We start from the raw sequence: 20,835 nt of genomic DNA, 5'->3' as shown, positions 1-20,835 counted from the left end.
GATCGCCCTGTCAAGCGATGGTGTCATATATATATATGACATTGAACCACAGACGCACTCGAAGCAACAATACATTGTCTATTAAAAATCTGCATGTGCAGACGCAAAAGAAACGACATAATGCTTAACTACTTTGTAAGATTAATAAGATTAGATGGCGACAACAAAGTTCGGTTTGAAAATCATGAGCTTTACATTAACTTGGGCTCAGTTCAATGCATATCAATGACTATCCAATAAGGAATGAACAACAATACCTTGTGCTTAATATGGCACCGAGATCTGAGAGGAGACAGGGTGAGCTTGGACGGATTTGATGGCGGTGTGTGTGGCGCTGTTGTCTTGGCAATAATGTATCTGGTTCTGTTCATGACAATCCAGGCCAAATTTATCAAAATGCTACTGGTGCAGCACAATGGAGCACGTACACATGACATTGCCATTAGGGTTACTGAAGAAAACACGAACTGAACTCTAGCCCGATTGTAATGTATTCAGTGGTATTAATTCAGAATCTGACCTGAAGTTGAACTAGCTAATTATTAGTGAACTCGAACTAGTTAATTAGTCCTATTGACCACTGGCCGATTAAAGTTACTCTCCTTAGTGGACTGAATACTGGTGATTTAATTGAACTAGTCAATTAACCCTATCACTTGCAAAATTTAACCAGTCCCCGTCCTGGAACTAGTCAACATCAGAGATCCTAGTAACGCTGGAAGGAACCACCAATTAGTGGGAAGCATCCACCAATTAGAATAATACTACCTCCGTTCCATAATATAAGAACGTTTTTTACACTATCACTAGTGTCAAAAATGTTCTTATATTATGAGACAGAGGGAGTAGAAGCAAGACGGGACATGGATGGTGCGGGTGTTGAAGCCGAGCTTGATGCCCACGCCGCTTGGAGTGTGGCCGACGGCAGGATCGAACGAGCGGACCCTGCTGGTGGTTAGAGAACGTGCATCTTAATCCCGTCGGCCAGTATCCAACTCGAACGTCAGTCTCATCCCCGAACAAGATCCAACAACAGAGTCTGAGTCCCCTTGGGGAGGTTAGAGACTGAGTTTAATACTTTAATCTCCCGCACCTGGATCCAATAGCAGAGATCCTGATGCCCGCACCTGGAATCATCAAACTCGATCGTCGCAGCCAACTACTGTACGTTCCAATCGGGGATGGTTATGGCTCCTCGCGCTTGAGATAAGTCAAGGCCGTAATATTACCTCGCAGGCACTATAAATTCCGGCACAAACCTCAGGGTGCTGGTGCTGTGCGGGTTGCTTGAGTGCTCGGGTGCGTGTGATTAGGCTGTGGTGAGGAATAAGTATTCCTCCCCCAGAGTGACGAATAGCGATATATATGAAGTACGGTCCCGCCCTCTACGTGATTAAATCTCGTTTGCTGCACGTCTGCACTTACGCACATGTCATGACATGGTCTCTAATCTCGATTTACTTACTCTAAATATAATATATTTTAGACATCTCAATACGAATTAAAAAAGGACTGCAACGAATGAATAATAAACACACTAAAATGCGTCCATATACATAATCAGAAAAAAAACTTAGAACATCTTACATTTATGGAGCGAGAACTAATTATGTGTTATCTAAGAAAATATGTGGCTCATTTTTAAAATGAACCGGATATGTTATTAAAATTCACAGGAAGCACAAAGTATCTCAAACATAAGTCTTTGTAGAGATTTCACTATGGATCACATACGAAGCAAAATGAATGAATTTACACTCTAAAATGCATCTATCTACATCCGTATGTGGTTTATAGCGGAATTTTTACAAAGACTTATATTTAGGAACGGAGGGAGTATGTTTTAAATCCTTCAAAAATTCCCGCAGCTACATGCGGGCTTTTATCTATTTAGGCATATGTCTCTATATGTAATGATAGGCGGCGTGCAAATCATGTGCAATTTACTAGTATGTATGTATTAGTACTAAAATTATATCGTCGTGTGTGCGTTGTCGTTTTGGCCGGTCTTATAGAAATGCATGCAACAAATTTGGCATATATGGAGTCTAATGGATCATGGCCTCACAATCATATCACCCGACCATTGGCCATCGGCTTGGCCTAAATATAAACATAATGCAACGCTGGCATATATCTCGATCAACACCAGCATTCGTCGTCTGTCACAACTCACAAAGAGAAATCGACAAGAAGATGGCCGCCAAGCGTGAGGCCAGCGTTGCCGGGCAGCTGCTCGTCGTCGCCCTCGTGGTGGTGCCGGTGGCCAGGGGGGAGGCCAAGGCCGCTTGCCTCAGCGAGTACTCCAAGCTCTGCGGCAAAGACGAGAAGAAGGACGCGGCGTGCGCCACCGAGGCCAACAGCGTGGCCTTCATCGAGCGCTTGTTTGCCGAGCTCGCCACGGTCGGCCAAAAGAAGCGTGAATCAAACACCCAGCCCACGTCTGGGGGGCAGGACGCCCTGAACGGATCCGTCGACAAGCATGGCGGCTGCCCCGGCAACAAGACGGTCTATGCATTCTCCTCCCATTGCGCCGTGGACTGCGACATGGCATGCAAGGATCCTACTTGCTCCGACCGCTGCTACATCGACTGCCCCTATACGGCCGCAAGATTCGGCTACATCATGGCCACCCCGGCCAATAAGGGCCAGTTCTTTTGGGCAATTCTCCCAGAATTGACCCCCTCCCCAGCTTCTCCCAGAATTGCCACTTAATATTTTTTTACAATTCCTAGCTAGTTAAGGCATGATTTGAAAGGAACTATTATCTTGCTGGCATTTATCACTTAGCTAAGAGCCCAAAAGTAACAGCATACCAGGGTAGCAACATACACTGCCCATCCACAAAAGACCCACCAGTGGTGCGGCCAACTCCAGGATAGCCGCGCTATGAACTATCTACACGACATCGATCTAGCTGGGTGTTCCCCGCAACTCACCATTAGCAACTACCTATTCACATGTGTGCTGACATTCTCCAACCAAAGTCACCACGCCACGGCAATATGATCTCTCAACACACACAAAAGACTCACCAGTACCACGGCCAACTCCACAACACAAAATACTATCTACACCGCACCTAGAAGGGCGTTCTCCACCACTCACTATTGGTAACTACTAACCACTTATTCACAAGCCTAATGATGACGTGCTCCCACCCACCAAACTCACCGTGGCATTGCGGTGGATAGATTGTTCGCTTCTGCCTTGAGCCTCGAGATCTCCATGGCATTGTTCATCCTCCGTGCGACGGTAGACCTTATCACATTGCGCACAAGATAGGCATGCAGTTCAAGGTGATGGACAGCCATAGCCAGGGCGCGAAGTTGCGTGCCCAGTTCTCGGTCGTCGGCTTCTTCGCGAGCAATCTCCTCCTCCAGCTTTTTCATGCGAATTAAAGCTTCCACGCGCGATCTCAGGTCCCCGACATCGAAACCACTTGCCTCGAGATAAGCCAGGCACTCCATCTTCCGCTCGAGGAGCTCATTGTCGTCCTGAACACCTAGCCTGTTTATGCTTTCTGCCAGATCAGCAAAAGAGATCATCAGACCTAGTGCCAGTCCTTCATGGAGCTCTGGAACGTGCTGCTGAAACTGATGGAGATTTGGCCGCTGTGGCGTTGTCCTGAATATCTCCAGTGCCTCAAGCTGTGCCCACAATGGGGAGGTCTTCACAATTGGAAGATGCTGGATTGCCGAGGATTCTGAAAGCTGGCCACTTGTGCGCATGATACTCTCATGCACAGCCACATATTCCGCAGACAAAGGACAGCAAGAATCATGTGTTGCATTACCTTGGTGTGATTGTGAACCTGTAAATGGAAGGTATCATGATACAACTGTGCTAGTAACACAGCAAAAGTGTTACTGACTTTTCTGTAATCAGTACACGTGGATGACTGTACAATAGAACTCAAAAACTTACGGTCTTCAGAGACAGAGACAACATTGCTGCCTTCTTCAATGGCTTTAGCATCTATCCTTTCCATTGGCTGCATTTAGTATTTACAAATGTAAAGAAAGTAAGAGCAAATGATTTTTTTAATGATCTTACAACTATAGTTTAAATAGCTAAGGGGATGCGATAAAAGCAACAACTCACAGTTTCAGGCTTCTCCCCTACAGGCACTGCTGTTTGTAAAGAAACACATCCCTCCATTTGTCTGAACGGTTCAGTCCCAGTTCCAGCAGTGGACTGCTTATCCGGATCGCTTAATACTCTTTTTGACCCTTCAATACCAGTAAAAAATGAGCTAATAAGCGACCGCGTTCCTAATGGCAGGCCCTGTGGAATAGGCCTTGATTGTCCAAACGCTCCAAACAACGAAGCCTGAATGTGAGAAGATGATTGTGCAAGATGACAACTTGTAGCAGGTGAAGATGAAGAACTCAGACGGCCAAATGATGACATTGGTGGCAGTGAAGGAGGTGACAACTCAGACCTTGGTGCCAATACTGCATTTCCTTGCTTACGAGTAATTTCAATGTTTTCTTTACCAACAGACAAAAGGGGAGAAATTTGTTCTGGTATCACATCCGCATTCTTCAACTTCTTTTTGTCCACATGAGAACCAGGTTCGTCACTGATTTTATCCGAGTCATTATCCAAGGCAGCGGAAATTGGCCTTTTTGCAGATTCCTGAAATGGAAAGGGTATTCAAGACATGTTTTGAGGTAATGCTGAATAACATCATTTTGCATATTCTGAATTCATTTGCAGCAGCTTCTGGTATGAACAAACATGCAGATACATATGGCTATCATGACGGGATCATGTCTATCGGTTAACCGGGCCAAAGATCAAAGAACAAACAGATGGAAAGTGTCGTTAACCCGTGCCCAATCAAGGTGAGACAAATGAGTAACATGGTGCAAACAGTATAGTGATAAGAGCAGGCAAAGCATGGTAATGTTGATAATTTTCATCAAAATCTGAAGTACTAAAACTACGAATGCTCCTTGATCAAATACACCTCAATACACTATGTAATACATGAAACGACCGCACTAAATGGCATTCTATGCTCCATCAAGGAAAAGAATGACAGAAGACAAAACACAGAAAATACAGATGTACCTTCTTCAAGCAGGGTACCCATTTTTCACCGTCCCAGTCACACAGTGGCCTGAGCTGCGTAATTTCAACCCTCAGCGCATCCATATCGATCTCATCAAGATCTGTCTTGTGACAGTCCAACATTACTACATACTTCTTGTCGATTCCAGTACCTAAGACCTTCAGAATAACACCAGGCCACCAGCTATCTTCATGAAGGACCTCAACATGAGAAGAAGGAGAAAATCTGTACTTTGAGTCAATACGGGTGATGGACCGTGCTGGCCGGATATACTGAGAATCCAGAATCTCGGTAGCTGATTTCCCGTCTTTCCCATTGTGCATGTACTTTACTAAGAAATTTGTAGCACCAATCACTTTAAGAACACTAGCTGGATTCCAGGATTCGCCAAAGTTCGTTCCAGACTGACTCACTTCAACTTGGTCTCCCTCGCTGAAAGAAGGAGATGCATTGTCCTGGCCACAACAGGAGTAAGTAAACTGTTACTCCCTCCGTAAACAAATATAAGAGCATTTAGATCACTATTTTAGTGATCTAAATGCTCTTATATTTCTTTACAGAGGGAGTACTTCTTTATCACTATCAGAAAAGAACAGTGCCTTTTTTAACAGATTTCCTAAATAAAATCAGCTCTTGGGCACGTATAATCCTTGCTTAAATTCAGTTAACATGGAAATTTAGCTATAATTCATCCAAGAAAGTTTAGATATTTATTACAAAAACGGAAATTCATGTTTTAAAGTTAATGAAGAAAATGCTACATGCAACAATCAATTTGTGCTACCCACAAAGGAGAAGAAAAACAATATATCTAATCTGGGGACGGTACACTCAAGAACCTACAAAATACTAAAGCAAAATTAATGAATTTAGCCATAAGCCGGTCTCTCGGCAATGTTCCTCCTCCTGGCCATTCCACCGAGCAGGCTGCGAGCGGATACATTTGAGATGGTTTTCAAGAAACATATGAGAGCAGTGTCCATTTCGGTATTTGTTATTGCTTGACCGACAAATGGCCGGTGGAACAAACTAGGTAGATAGCTGAGCCCAAATTATGAACACAATATTGGCATTAATCAATAACTCCAACAAGTACTTGAATTGAAATGATAAAACACCAGATGGATAAGTCCACACGACACCTCCTTGATGGCAGCTCAAGATTCGCCGCATTCGGCATTCCATCAAGCAGGCTGCGCACGGAGACGAGCTCAATGCGGAGGAGGTAGGTGCCCATTAGAGTAAGGCATTATGCCGAGCAGGTGGCGCGCAAGGCGGGGCGTAACAACGAAGTTGCAATGGGCCTTGGCGATTTCATCCATCCATAGTCCATAATTAAACAAATCATCTGGATGAAGGTTAATTAATAAGACGAAAAGGAGCCGACGAACTCACCGCCTTGGCAGCTGGGACCCAGCGGCCGGCGACGAACTCGCGGTGCGGCCGGAGGTCCGCCTCCTGGAACTCGATCGTCTCCCGCGACGTGGGGAACGCGACCTGGTACACCCGCCTCGGCCGGCGCCGCAGATCCCCTCCGGCCACCGCAGGCGCCGGGGCGACGGCGGAGACGACGCCGGCCCACCACCCCTCGCTGTGCAGCGCCTCCACCATGTCGTGCACCGCGAACCGCCTCGGCGCGGCGCGTGGGGGGCGGGGGCGCACGGAGGCGGCCGCCGCGGCCTCCTGGAGGGGCTCGCCGTCGTCGCTCTCCAGCGTGGAGTAGACCACCGTGTAGCATTTGTTGCCGCCGCGGTCGGAGGAGGAGGGGGAGGAGGGGAGGTGGGCCGCGACGGTGGCCTCGTAGAAGGAGCCGGCGAAGCCCGGGTCCTCGTTGCGCACCTCCACCTCCGCGCCCACCGGCAGCATGTCGTCGAGCTCCGACGAGGAGGAAGAGGAGGAGGAGGAGGAGGAGGGGGTCGGAGGGCGCCTCCTGAAACGGTGACGCCCCATGGCAGGTGATCGCCGGTCGCCGGGTGGTTCTTGGGGGAGGGAGGGAGAAGGTGGCGGAGGCGACGATGCCGATGTGGTGAGTGAGTTGGACTCCACTTCGCAGGCTAGTTTCTGGTTGTGACGAGTGGGCAGACGGTGCAGTGGCTCCTGGTCGGCGTGCTATGCTGACGTGGCGCATGTTGTACACGTGGGTCATGCTTTCTGGCAGCCCATGAAGCCCGACTTCTTCTAACTAGGAAACATGTCCGTGCGTTGCTACGGAAAAAAAAGTCACATGCCGCTACTCTCCTTGCACAATGCATATCATTTATCTTACATATATTTCATACAAGGAAAATCAACATTTGAAGAAAATGGGGTGAAAGATTGAACTCCTGGAATGAACGTGCAAGCCAATTGCATTTTGGGGCAACATTATTAAAATAGCCTTACAACTTAACATGTTATCATGAGAGAACAAAGTTGAAGAATGATTTTTTAATCAAGTAAAGAACGTGAGAACGGTGCTCAAAACTCAAATGTGAGATTATAGATACACAGAGATTTTCCATCACTTGCTTTAGTTTGGTAGCTAGCCTTATTCCAACTAAAGAATATATGTGCTAAGGGGATCAATGTACATGCTACACCAAATTTTCAGTTCATCAACTGATTGTACATTGCATATCAATTTAGGAAGAAATTCTTTCATTAACGAAGGTCATGCCTATTCAAGCATCTACAGAATAAATTTGTAAGTACTATATACGTATTAGTAATTCAGATTCCACATCTATTGCAAAATGAACCGCAAAAAAGGAGTAACCCAATAATAAACGTACAGATGATCTAAGAGGTGCTATGATTGCGGTATATGACAAGTATATAACTTCACTGTCTATCATGAGATTAATCTTTGTAAGAAAATTAGCAGATGATTCACAAGTTATGTTCGCCTTTTTAACAAGTGCATAAATATAAGAAAAGGTCTACATAAAAGAAATGAAAGATGACATCAATGTATTTGAACAAAACATTAGATCAAAAAATGACATGCTATGTCTGCCTTCTCCGAATGTCTATATTCTAAAAACACAAGGGTTAGTTGATTTGGAAAATAGATAATAGGGTGGGATACCTGAAATTTAAAAAACCTAACTGGTGATGAACTAAATGATTCACACAAAGAGCTTCAATTAGATGAAGTGGGTAACAATGTCAATTAATATAAATGGTGAACAACATTCTAGCAAAATAGTACAATACTTATAGAAACGGGTAACGAATTTGGAATTTATTATTTGCTTGAACGGAACGAATTTGGAATTTATTATTTGCTTGAATGGAAAAACCCCTCCGCGTTATCGGTGATGCCAATCCTGAGATAAGACGACAACTTGAAGGAAAGAGAAAAGCAATTTATTTGCAGCTCGTAGCTCAGAACACAAATTGCAGTTTCCAGCTTGACAGATAGTCATATATCAGTTTCCTTTATATGTGTGACCCTTCAGAATATTGCATTGCTCTCATTACATCAAATACTTAACCTGCAAACAAAAACATGTTACAATATCTATGAAGAGCTGCATCTACTTAATTTCAATGCCATATTAATTAGGAGGTAGTAGCATGCAACATTTACAAATAAAAGTTTTACAGTGCGATGAGAGCCTCTCCAAAATTCTGGAAAGCTCATTCTTATCATACCTGCGGCCACCTCCTCTTGGTTCTTCCCCTGAGACTCCATCTGACACGGCTACACGGCCACCCGGGCGGTCATCACAGTGAACGACGCAGACTCGAAGCCGCCTCTGCCGCCATACTGACATCACGGTACTTCTTGGATTCACTTGACACCTTCCTACTCCATGCTCAACTGAGCGAGACTCGGCCGACTAAAGTTGTTATCAGCAAACCTTTGTATCCTCTCCTTTGAACATGTTGCACATTTAATTTTGCAAAATTATATTTCCAAAACATATCCTGAATATTTGATGATCTTGTACTAACTATATAGTATGATAGAATTACAAAAAGAGAAGTATGACACTGACCTGCACATTCTTGGCTTGTTCACTCTGTTTGCTCTACATTTCAGATTGCGTTTACAGCTACATAGTATCACATCAAATGTCTCATGAGTTCAGATCACAAAACTTCTCTAAAAACCATCACAAAACTCTCATGAACAATATGAGGTCATGCAGGATGCAACCAACCTTGGGTCATTGGGGAAATCGAGCAAGATGTGTTATCCGCGGCCATGTCCTTGGCCAGTCTCCTCTGTTGCTCCACTTTCGCCCAATCGCCCGATAACCACAACCACACCATCCCTCTTGAATTACAACTCTGATCCACCACCATCGGTCACTGAGTGTGACTCGGCAAGTGATGACGCGTGTCCAGCAGTTCCCTGCAGCCCGCCGACACAAAACCCGCCGCCACTGCCTCAATCTTCTAGCTGAATTCCCTGAATATATAGTCCAAAAAATTAGAATCTCCCACCATGGGGACAGGAGTCGGAGAAGAAATCAAGATCAGGGATACAGAAGAATTCAAATACTTAGGACTGATGGACGATGGCAATCCTGATCGGAGACTTGGGCTTAGCGGCTTGCCTGGAAATATGTATACAAGAGCACCAGACAATGAGCATTTTCCAATACACAAATGACTAAACTTGATGGACATTGTCTTGAGATCCAGTTCAGTTATGGTTTCACTCTCACCTTCAAAGTCCACACGTAGCACCAAGCAAACCATGGCCATCAAATGCAGCACTGACATCACCTTGTACCATCCATGGACTATGGGTATTTCATGCAGTTTAGCTAAGCACTAACATGTAATTGTATAACAGAAAAGCTAGCGCATGTCACTTAACTTGGGCAAGCAACATACCTCATCCTCTTGCTTAGTCCAAACTAACTATACGCTGAGCCTCAACTCACACATGCACATTTTACAACATTCATGAAACGAAATAATAAACAGAATTGCCAACCAACAAAACCAAAACACTAACAGAAAATCAAATTCCAGAAATTACCCACCTTGTCACCAATCCTAGAAGAACTGGCAAGTAGTATTCTAGTGCCTACAGAGCAGCGAAAGAGACAATCCTGTTAGCGATACAACAGCTGTAGCGTTTCCTATGCAATCTCTATGTAATCATAGTGTTGACACACGAACACGTCACGTGTACCCTCGATGCCGGAGGTGATGCACCGTAGCTCACGTCGAAGGAGACCCGACCGACAGCGCGATACACAAGACAGTCGGCGGGCGCTTTTGCAGACCCGAAACCCCGCGCACCCGGGAGGGACCCCGTCAGGGATTGCGGCGGCTATGGGCTGCCCTAGGTCAATTCGCTCGCCCCTAGAGCCTCGGGATTCGAAGCTCTCAAACACGAAGAACATCGAAGAACGAGAGAGAAAAACGGTGGAGAGATAAAACGTAGATGAAACGTAGTATATTGATTTGTTCGATTGTGTGTTGTTCAACCGGCCGTCACCCCCAACATATATAAGAGGCGGCTGGATTCCCATACAAGCAAAGGATTCATCTAGGCTTTCCTTACAAGAAAATTACATCAATTCACGACCTAGAGTCCTAGTTCTGGTCCCACTTAGATTCAGCCCGAATCTGATCCAATCTTCTGTCTTGCTCCTTGCGCGGGCCGTGGAATCTGCATATGACTTCCGATGGAGACGGTTCAAATATCAATTTTGTATGCTTCGATGAGGCCAACAATCTGTATGTTGATCACTTTTCCAAATAAAGCCATCTTGAATACTCCACGGGGTCATCTTTAATTTCGAGTCGGACTCGGTCATATAGCTGACTGGACCGTCCGACTCTTGTAGCGTCTCTGCAGGTCGTATGCTACGTCGGATGATGATGACTCCAAAAGAAAAGTTGACTGTTTCGATGTTACGAATAACTCTCATGTTGAACACTTCTTCATCTGAGTCCATCTAGATAATCATTTGAGCCCATCTTCAGCTTTTTGTCGGATTGGCCTTGACAGTTTTCACCCCAGCAAGCTTTTTCCTGGCAAGCTTTTCAGCCCCGGCAAGGTCTTCGCCCGGCAAGCTTTCCCCCCCGGCAAGCTTTCCTCCCCGGCAAGGTCTTTGCCCGGCAAGCTTTTTGCCCGGCAATCTTTCCAAAACGGTTAAAACTGGCTGCATCTTGTGGGTTTTTTGTGTGGTAGTAAATGACCTCGGATGAAAATGCGCCCCAAAGCACTTTTACTTGTTTCGACGAGACGAACAACTTTCATGTTGAACGTTTTTCGATTTGAGGCGATCTTGAAGAGCCAATCATTCACACATTGCATCAGACACCCATCAGACATGTGTTTGATGGGGCGCGTCATATTTTGTCTCTTGACAGGGCTGCACTCAGATAGCTCTAATTTTTGCATATGAACTCGGATTGAGATAATTTCTATATGAAAATCGATCGATTCGATGAGACGAAGACGATTCGTGTTGGATAGTTTTCCATCTGAGATTGTCTTGGAAGCATAATCGACCAAAAAGCACTCAGGACACCTAAACATGACAATCCCAGTGTAGTTTTGGTCTTTGATAAGATGCCGAATGATTATGGCCCAATCATCAAAGTTGTCCCCCTCGGCAATGTGAAGTTTCTCATGTAAAATACCTTAGCACTTGAGGCCATCTCTATTGCATTTTGCATTGTGCCAAAATCAGGTGTCAACACATGCCCCCCTGTTTTCTGGCAGAGCTTGCGTGCCAGAAAATACTTTGCCTAGTGTAATGTTGAAGCACGATGTCAACACTCCATCGGCTGTGTATTTTTCCCAGGGCGATAATTATGTATCGGCCATGTGTGTGCTAAGGGCGATAATCGTATATCGGCCATTGCCTACTTAGGCTTCTTGCCACACACTCGAGTGGTACTTCTTCAAATATTTGCCATTGAGAGCTCGAGGTAACAATGCCCCTTGTATGGATTCCACCAAATAAGAGTTTCCGGGAACTATTCTTGTAATTCTAAAAGGACCTTCCCAACTTGGAGACCACTTCCCGAATTTTCTGTCTCTTGAACCAATCGGGAGAATTACTTTCCAGACGAGATCGCCAACTTGAATATTTTTCAACTTAACCTTCTTATTGTAAGCCCTTGCTACCCTCAACTTGTCCCTCTCTATGGCCTTCAACACAGCCAAACGTTTATCGGCAACCTCATCAATATTGTTCATCATCAAGTTATAAAAGTCTACTGCCGATAAATCATTTTGTTTGGCTATTCTCAAGCATTCAAATTCACTTCCATCAGTAAAACAGCCTCTTGACCGTATACTAGCTCATATGGAGTCACCTTCGTAGCACCATGTCTTGAGATCCTATGTGCCCACAAAGCTTCAGACAACAACTCATGCCATCTCCTTAGATTATCCTCAATCTTCTTCTTGATAAGCTTGATTAAAATTTTATTGCTAGACTCAGCTTGTCCATTGGCTTGGGCATAATATGGAGAGGAATTGAGCAATTTTATGTTATAAGATTCGGCAAATTCTCTAACTTGGTGTGACATGAAAGAGGAGCCTTGATCTGTAGTCAATGTTTGAGGAATGCCGAATCTATGAATAATGTGCTCGGTTATGAATTTAATCACCTCCGTATGTGTCATGTTCTTGAGAGGTACTGCTTCAGACCATTTAGTGAAATAATCGGTTGCCACCAATACGAACCGATGCCCCTTTGAGGAAGAAGGATGAATTTGTCCAATAAAGTCTAAACCCCATCCTCTGAAAGGCCACGGCTTGATAATGGGATGTAACATAGCAGCAGAAGCCAACTGAATATCACCAAATTTTTGACAAGCTTCATACCCTTTGTAATATCTGAAGCAATCATTAATCATAGTCGGCCAATAAAATCCAGCACGTCGTAGCAACCATTTCATCTTGGGAGCCGATTGATGAGTGCCACAAATACCTTCATGGACCTCCTCCATAGCAACTCTCGCTTGGTCCTCGTCCAAGCACTTTAGAAGAACATCATCAACCGTTCGGCAATAGAGATCATCATCTCTCATTGTATACTTGAAAGCCATCCACCGAACAGCCCTGTCCACCCTTCTACTAGGATCACACAAATAATCAACAATGGGTTTCCTCCAGTCTTGACTTTCTCCTGCATTGAATATTTCATTAGTGGCAGAAACGGTGGGCTCCGGTTCAGCCTCCCCTACGTCGGCAAGACTAGACATCGGCTTTTCAGAAATATGAAACACGCCATGATCAACATGGTAGCCGGATGCCTGTTGTGCCAACTCATCTGCTTTCCAATTGTCATGTCTAGATATATGAGCAATGCTAAAACAATCCAAAGTAGAAATTATATCTAGACATTTATTAAGATAAACATTAAGTGATTCATCCAAACACCGAAAGACTTTGGATATTTGCTGCACCACTAGTAACGAATCATCATAAGCCTCAATATGTGTAACACCTATAGCAAGCAACATCTCTAAACCGAATAATAATGCTTCATATTCGGCTTGATTATTTGTGCAAAGATATTCTAAGCGGCATGAGGCTTCAAAAATAGCACCATGAGGAGATATGTAAACAATACCAACACCTTGGCCATTGCTACAAACTGAACCATTAAAATATAATCTCCACTGTACTAATGAGACAAGGTTTATATCAATGTCATACTTGTCATCAATCCGATGTTCAACAATAAATTTAGCAACGATATGGCCTTTCATGGATTTTAGAGATTCATAAGCCAAATCATATTCAATCAAAGCATAAGCCCACTTGCCAATTCTACCACTAAGAATTGGCCTATGCAACATGTATTTAATGACATCGGTTTGATAAGCTACTATACAAGCACTCGGCACTAAATAATATCTCAATTTTGTGCAAGCATAATATAAGCATAGACATAGTTTCTCAATAAATGTATACCTTGTCTCGGCGTCCAACAAGCGCCTGCTCAAATATGTAATAGCATGCTCTTTTCCCTCGGTTTCTTGAGTCAAAACAGCACCAATAACTCCTTCTTCTGCTGCAATGTAAAGCCTGAAGGGTTCCCTATGCTTGGGTGCTTTCATCACCGGAGGAGTGCACAAATAATTCTTGATCATATCAAATGCTTCTTGCTGTTTTGCCCCCCAAGTGAAATCAGCATCATTCTTTAACCGAAGGATAGGAGTAAACGCATCAACCTTCCCTGACAAATTAGCTATGAACCTCCTCAAGTAATTGACCTTGCCAAGGAACTTTTGCATATCTCTCTTGCATCTTGGAGCTTCCACTTTCTGTATGGCCTCTATCTTTTTGGGATCAATCTCTATGCCATCTTCATGGATAATGAAACCCAAAAACTTACCAGCCGACACACCGAATGCACACTTCAAAGGATTCATCTTCAGTCCATACTTTTTCATTCTTTCAAAAGCTAAACGCAAATCGGCCAAGTGGGATTCAAAAACATCCGATTTGACAACAATATCATCAATATAAACTTCAAGTATGACACCGAGTAAATCATGAAAAATCAAATTCATAGCCCTTTGATATGTGGCGCCAGCATTTTTTAATCCGAATGTCATCACTGTCCATTCGAATAAACCAAGGAAACCAGGGCATCGGAAAGCTGTTTTGGACATGTCCTGTTCGGCCATAAAAATTTGATTATACCCGGCATTACCATCAAGAAAGCTAATAACTTTATGTCCAGAAGCATCATTAATAAGCATATCGGCTATTGGCATGGGATACTCATCTTTGGGTGTAGCCCTATTCAAATCTCTGAAGTCAATGCATACGCTCAACTTGCCGGATCCTTTCTTCTCCACTGGGACAATGTTAGAAATCCACTCGGCATACCTGCAAGGTCTAATAAAATTAGCTTTAAGCAAACAACCGATCTCTTCCTTGATCCGGTCATATGTTTTTGGATTAAACTTTCCGGCCAATTGTTTATATGGTCTAAAACCAGCCTTTATAGGTAACTGATGCTCCACTAGCTCTCGGCTTAAACCTGGCATCTCATGATATTCCCATGCAAAGCAACAAACATATTCTTTCAATAGCTCGATCAACTTAGCTTTATGACCGGCTCTTAAATTTGCATTTACAAATGTCGGCCTAGGAGTTGAACCATCTCCTATATCTATCTCTTCTAATGGATCGGCCGATGTAAAACCTTGTCCTAATTTATCCATATCATCTAACTCTTCTATGGACCCATACATATCGTTCTCATTGGACCGATATTCTACAAGTCGCTTTTGTAACCACTCTGAGTTAGGATCCATTTAAGCATATCATACCTTGGAGCCGATTGCATTCAGTCGGCTTTAAAGAGACGGGCACGAAACCATTCTTGGTTGCGCTGAGAAAATCAAACTCTGACAAGTCACGTCCCGTCAAGCAAGTAGCATTTGGGTGTTGCCAATCCACTGATGCCTCGGCCAAAGCAACACATGCCGAGTTATCCGCATGAATGACTTCCACTTCATCATCAACCCACTGGATCAAAAAATGGTGCATAGTGGACGGTACGCACTGGTTTGCATGAACCCAATCACGACCTAGTATGACATTGTAGTTACCTTGCACCTCAGCGACAAAGAATGCGGTAGCCAAAGTTTTACTTCCCACCGTGAGCTCCACATACATCACACCTTTGGCTTCAGTTTTCTCTTTGCCTTCAAATCCATTGAGCACCATGTTGGTCTTTATCAACTCTTCATCATGCAGCCCCAATTTTTTGAAGACCGAATACGGCATAAGATTCACCACAGCACCACCATCAACAAGCATCCGAGTGAGCGGTGATCCATTGATATGACCTCTGAGATACAACGGTTTCAGATGCGTTACTGGGTCTTTTGGCTTCTCGAATATTGCATTTTTAGGGCCAAAATCCAGCTGAGCCACCTCCCCTTCCTCATCTACAGCTCGAAACTCAGCAGGTAAGTAATACACCATATTGATATCCATACCTTCATGAACCGGCGTAGACTCATAGTCCAACATATCATCCTCTTCTTCAAGTGCATCCACCGATTCTGAAATTTGTCCAAGTGAAGGAGAAGTAAGAAGTGTCGCAGACGATGTAATAGCTGTCGCATCGTCCTCCTTTGGTGGCGCAGGTGCTGCTGTGATAGGTGTAGAAGCGACTGCATCTTGTATTTGTTTAGGCCTCCACACTTGTTTTGTAGGCACCATGGGCTGAGTATCATCGAACAACTTATCCCTTTGCTTCTCGGCTTCTTGTTTTGTCATCTCTTGACTCCTTAACCTCTGTAGTTTCCTCTTTTGTGTTTTCGTCAGCCCTGGAGGACACCACTTTGGCTGAGTGTATTTAGGATCTCTCATCTTTACTTGGCTGGTGTTTCCTTCAAGGTCATTAGCCGAGTACTTTGGCGCGATAGCAAGTATCGGCTTAGTCGGATCGTTATGCATAATCGGCTGTTGTATGGCGAGTGTTTCGGAGCCCAAGATGAGTGAGTCGGTATCGGTTTTTTCCTTGCCTTTGCTTGACTCGACCATTGCAGCACTTGGCGATTTAACACGCCATTCTTGCTTGCCGACCCTTTTTTGATTATCTTGCACTGGCCGATTGACACCATTGTTCAAACGGCCTCATGTGGGATAAGAAAGTCTCTCACAAACGGGCCTCCTTGGTTCTGCCCAACCCAGATGAAAAGCATAAGGGGCCATTGGGGGCTGCCTCCATCCTCCATTGAAGTCCCCACGTAGTATGGCACATAGGGGGGTGGCGGCATCCATGTTCCTGGCGCCCACGACCCATATGGCCTTGCATGATGCTGAAATTCTTCCCGAGGAGGTGACCTTGAGCGCTTTCTATTTGATGACCGGTTAGAGCTAGAACCGGCCGCATGATTGGCATACTTGGACAACAACATATAAAAAGTTGGCTTGATTTTCTTGCGCTGCACTTTTGCCTCATTCCTCTTCCACTTGCCAACTTCTGGACTCTTGGGTTTGACAAATTTAACTCGAGTATTTTCTTGCACTTGCGGTTGCCCTCCGAGTGTAGGATTCTTGATGGTGACTTTGATCACTTCCTTGCCATCAGGCTGCTTATCAAGCACAACATGTCTCCCCAAGACCTTGTTGTCCTCCTTGTCTTTCCTGGGCTCACCAATAATTACATTAGTTTTATTAGTAGATTCGGCTACCTCCGGCCGAAGGAGTAGCTTCTTCCCCTCCAAATCCATGGTATTCATTGGAAAAGGTTGTTTATCAACTTGCATCTCAGAAAAGTTCAATCATCCGTCATTAATGGCCGATTGTATCTGTCGTCGAAAAACATTGCAATCATTAGTAGCATGAGAAAAAGAATTATGATACTTGCAATAAGCGCGCCGTTTCAGCTCTTCAAACGGCGGTAATATATGAGATATTCTAATAATCTTAGCCTGCAGCAAAGCATCAAATATTCTATCACACTTAGCAATGTTAAAAGTAAACTTCATCTCTTCATCACGATTCTTATGAATCGGTTTCAGATCATTGCAAGTAAAGGGTTTGGCCTTAGATGGCCAAACAAATTCAGTAGAAAAAACATCACCCTCATCGTCCGAGTGATCACTATCATATTCCACCATATTCATCTTTGGACGATCGGCTTTGTATCTATGCACTTCTTTGAGGTCTTTGCTTCGGCTTTCCTGAGCCAAAGCCCTTTGTAAGACTTGGTTGATATTTAAGAACTCATAGCCTTCTAGCTTTTCTCTAATGGGAGTTCTCAAACCACTCAGCACTAGGTCCGCCAAGTCCCTCTCGATTATCACCAAACTAAAACACCGGTTTTTTGTTTCTCTGAATCTCTTGACGTAATCGGAGACCGATTCATCATGCTTCTGTTTAACCGATGTTAGATGTGACAACTTGAGTTCATTGTCGCCGCTATAAAAGTGATCATGAAACTTCTGCTCTAGCTGCGACCAAACCCGAATGGAACCATGTGGTAAAGAAGAAAACCATGAAAATGCGGTACCAGTTAATGATAAAGGAAATAAACGCACTTTCAATTCATTCAATGAGCCTGCCTCACCTAATTGTGCTAAATATTGACTAACATGCTCCCATGTGGTTTTTGTGCCTTCTCCATTAAACTTAACAAAATCTGGAATTTTATATCCTGGAGGGCACTAGATGGCATCAAAGTACTCGGGGTACGGCTTTTGGTAAATCCGATTCCGAGGTAACTCAACTCCAAAATTCTCTCGAAGCATCTTAGCCATCTCTTCTCTAAGATTAGCTAGACCATCATCCATAGTGGACGATGAAGCTTGTGGCAGTGGCATAAGAGGAGTAGGGTTACTAGCTGCAGGTAGGAATTGTGGCATGTATGTCGACCCATAATTTGGTAGTGGTCGAGTGGTTGTAGCTGTAGGTAGGGTTTGGTTCAGCGTTGCCACCGAACCTGGCATGCTCATAATAGGGTTGATGGGTGAAGTCACAATCTGATTTGTTTGGGTAGGATAATAAGCCATCGGCACGGGAGGCGCCGATGCAATAGGTAAAGCCAGATTAGTGTTTTGCACACTAGCAGCTACACCATCATTACCACTAGACGATTGAGATGTATTCTTCTGAGCATTAATATTTTCTATGAAAGTTTGGTAGACTAGATTGTTACCATCAGCAATACGATTTTCAATCTCAGCCCACTGCTCAGGAGAAAAGGCAGTACTTACAGAGGGTTTAACCTGCTCGGCTTGAAGAGGAGCGAACTTGATTTCTTCAATCGGAGTGATGTTGCCTTGGCGATCCTTCTTGAACTTTGCAAGGAACTTCTGCAAGTCCTTCTCCTCGCGCGCCTTCTTGTACTCCTCATAAACTTGGCGATGATCGGCCGATATCTCATCAAGACTGGGCTTAATGATGTTATCGACGTCTACCTCAGATGGCTTGGGAATATCAGACATGGTGGATGATGACGATTGATCTTCGGTCCCCAGCGGAGTCGCCAAAAAGTGTGTTGACACACGAACACGTCACGTGTACCCTCGACGCCGGGGGTGATGCACCGCAGCTCACGTCGAAGGAGACCCGACCGACAGCGCGATACGCAAGACAGTCGGCGGGCGCTTTTGCAGACCCGAAACCCTGCGCACCTGGGAGGGACCCCGTCAGGGATTGCAGCGGCTATGGGCTGCCCTAGGTCGATTCGCTCGCCCCTAGAGCCTCGGGATTTGCAACTCTCAAACACGAAGAACAACGAAGAACGAGAGAGAAAAACGGGGGAGAGATAAAACGTAGATGAAAAAGTAGTATATTGATTTGTTCGATTGTGTGTTGTTCAATCGGCCGTCACCCCCAACATATATAAGAGGCGGCTGGACTTCCCGTACAAGCAAAGGATTCATCTAGGCTTTCCTTACAAGAAAATTATATCAATTCACGACCTAGAGTCCTAGTTCTGGTCCCACTTAGATTCAGCCCGAATCTGATCCAATCTTCTGTCTTGCTCCTTGCGCGGGCCGTGGAATCTGCATATGACTTCCGATGGAGACGGTTCAAATATCAATTTTGTATGCTTCAATGAGGCCAACAATCCGTATGTTGATCACTTTTCCAAATAAGGCCATCTTGAATACTCCACGGGGTCATCTTTAATTTCGAGTCGGACTCGGTCATATAGCTGACTGGACCGTCCGACTCTTGTAGCGTCTCTGCAGATTGTCTTGTTGGATAGTTTTCATCTGAGATTGTCTTGAAAGCATAATTGACCAAAAAGCACTCAGGACACCTAAACATGACAATCCCAGTGTAGTTTTGGTCTTTGATAAGATGCCGAATGATTATGGCCCAATCATCAAAGTTGTCTCCCTCGGCAATGTGAAGTTTCTCATGTAAAATACCTTATCACTTGAGGCCATCTCTATTGCATTTTGCATTGTGCCAAAATCAGATGTCAACACATAGCAGGCTGTAATTCTCTTTCCTCTTCCGATTCCTCTGTAACTCTTAGGTATCCTGGAGATCGTACGCAAACTCTTGTACGCCACAGCAGGGCCTCTGTCTCAGATAAATAAATGCCTTGCGGCTCCCATTAGAGAGTAGGAACGCTTCCATCTAATCTTACAAAACCGAGAGTCAGTTTATAGTACAGAGAATTCTAACACGCAAGAAAAGAGTGAGCAACAATGGACGAACCAATTGCCATCCAAACAGCCGCAATTCTCGCACAGGCGGACATGACAGAAAATCCTGTGTCCTAGCAAGAGCAAACGGATGCAATAGCTAGTGCAATACCCATTCCAATCCCCACGAATAACAACAGATGTAAGATCATCGGCGGTGACGAGTGCCGAGAAGCGGCTTCATCGACGGCGAGCCCCATGTAAGCCCGCTCCAATCAAACCCCAGTGCACCAAGGACACAGACGCCGCGAAACAAAAAAACAGGCTCTGCACACTCCATCTCCAAGGATGAATCCTCACCGCCGCTTGTCACGAGGCCTCACCTTCGGGTACGGGTAATCATCGTTGTCGTCCGGGACAGGGGAGTAGCGTGCGGCGCACCGCGACGACCACCTCCCGCATCGGCTTCACATCGCCAAGGCTACGTCCGTGCCCGCGCACCGCCTTGGCCGCCCACAAAGCTCCCGTGGCCGCGCGTGGCGCTGTCCGCACAGCACCAACCGTGGCCTACCTCCGGGTCGTGAGGCTCGGCAGCGATGACCCCCCGTCATGCTCGCCGCGCCTGCGCTTCCTGGACACCAGCGGCAGGGTCCTCCGTGGGGGTGAGATGCCACCGCCTCCAAAGGAGCCTGTGGATGGGTGGTCGG

General features: G+C 44.9%; 2 protein-coding genes across 2 annotated transcripts; one reads left to right on the top strand and one right to left on the bottom strand.

Annotated features, from left to right (window-relative positions):
• Positions 1-212: 212 nt before the first annotated feature.
• Positions 213-7,275, bottom strand: LOC123191276 (DUF724 domain-containing protein 3). Its single transcript, XM_044604089.1, has 6 exons — positions 6,476-7,275; positions 5,080-5,535; positions 4,105-4,641; positions 3,928-3,994; positions 3,175-3,814; positions 213-363 (listed from the first exon to the last, which is right to left on the bottom strand). Exons 1-6 carry the CDS (start codon positions 7,028-7,030, stop codon positions 213-215), a joined length of 2,406 nt encoding a protein of 801 aa, XP_044460024.1. The 5' UTR covers positions 7,031-7,275.
• On the top strand, positions 2,148-3,093 carry LOC123184178 (uncharacterized). The gene has a single exon (XM_044596343.1). The coding sequence runs from the start codon at positions 2,197-2,199 to the stop codon at positions 2,713-2,715; it is 519 nt and encodes a 172-aa protein (XP_044452278.1). The 5' UTR covers positions 2,148-2,196; the 3' UTR covers positions 2,716-3,093.
• Positions 7,276-20,835: the final 13,560 nt, after the last annotated feature.

The sequence above is a fragment of the Triticum aestivum genome, chromosome 2A, assembly GCF_018294505.1.
Source record: "Triticum aestivum cultivar Chinese Spring chromosome 2A, IWGSC CS RefSeq v2.1, whole genome shotgun sequence".
NCBI classification, from domain to species: Eukaryota; Viridiplantae; Streptophyta; class Magnoliopsida; order Poales; family Poaceae; genus Triticum; species Triticum aestivum.
This window is presented reverse-complemented; position numbering and strand designations above follow the sequence as displayed.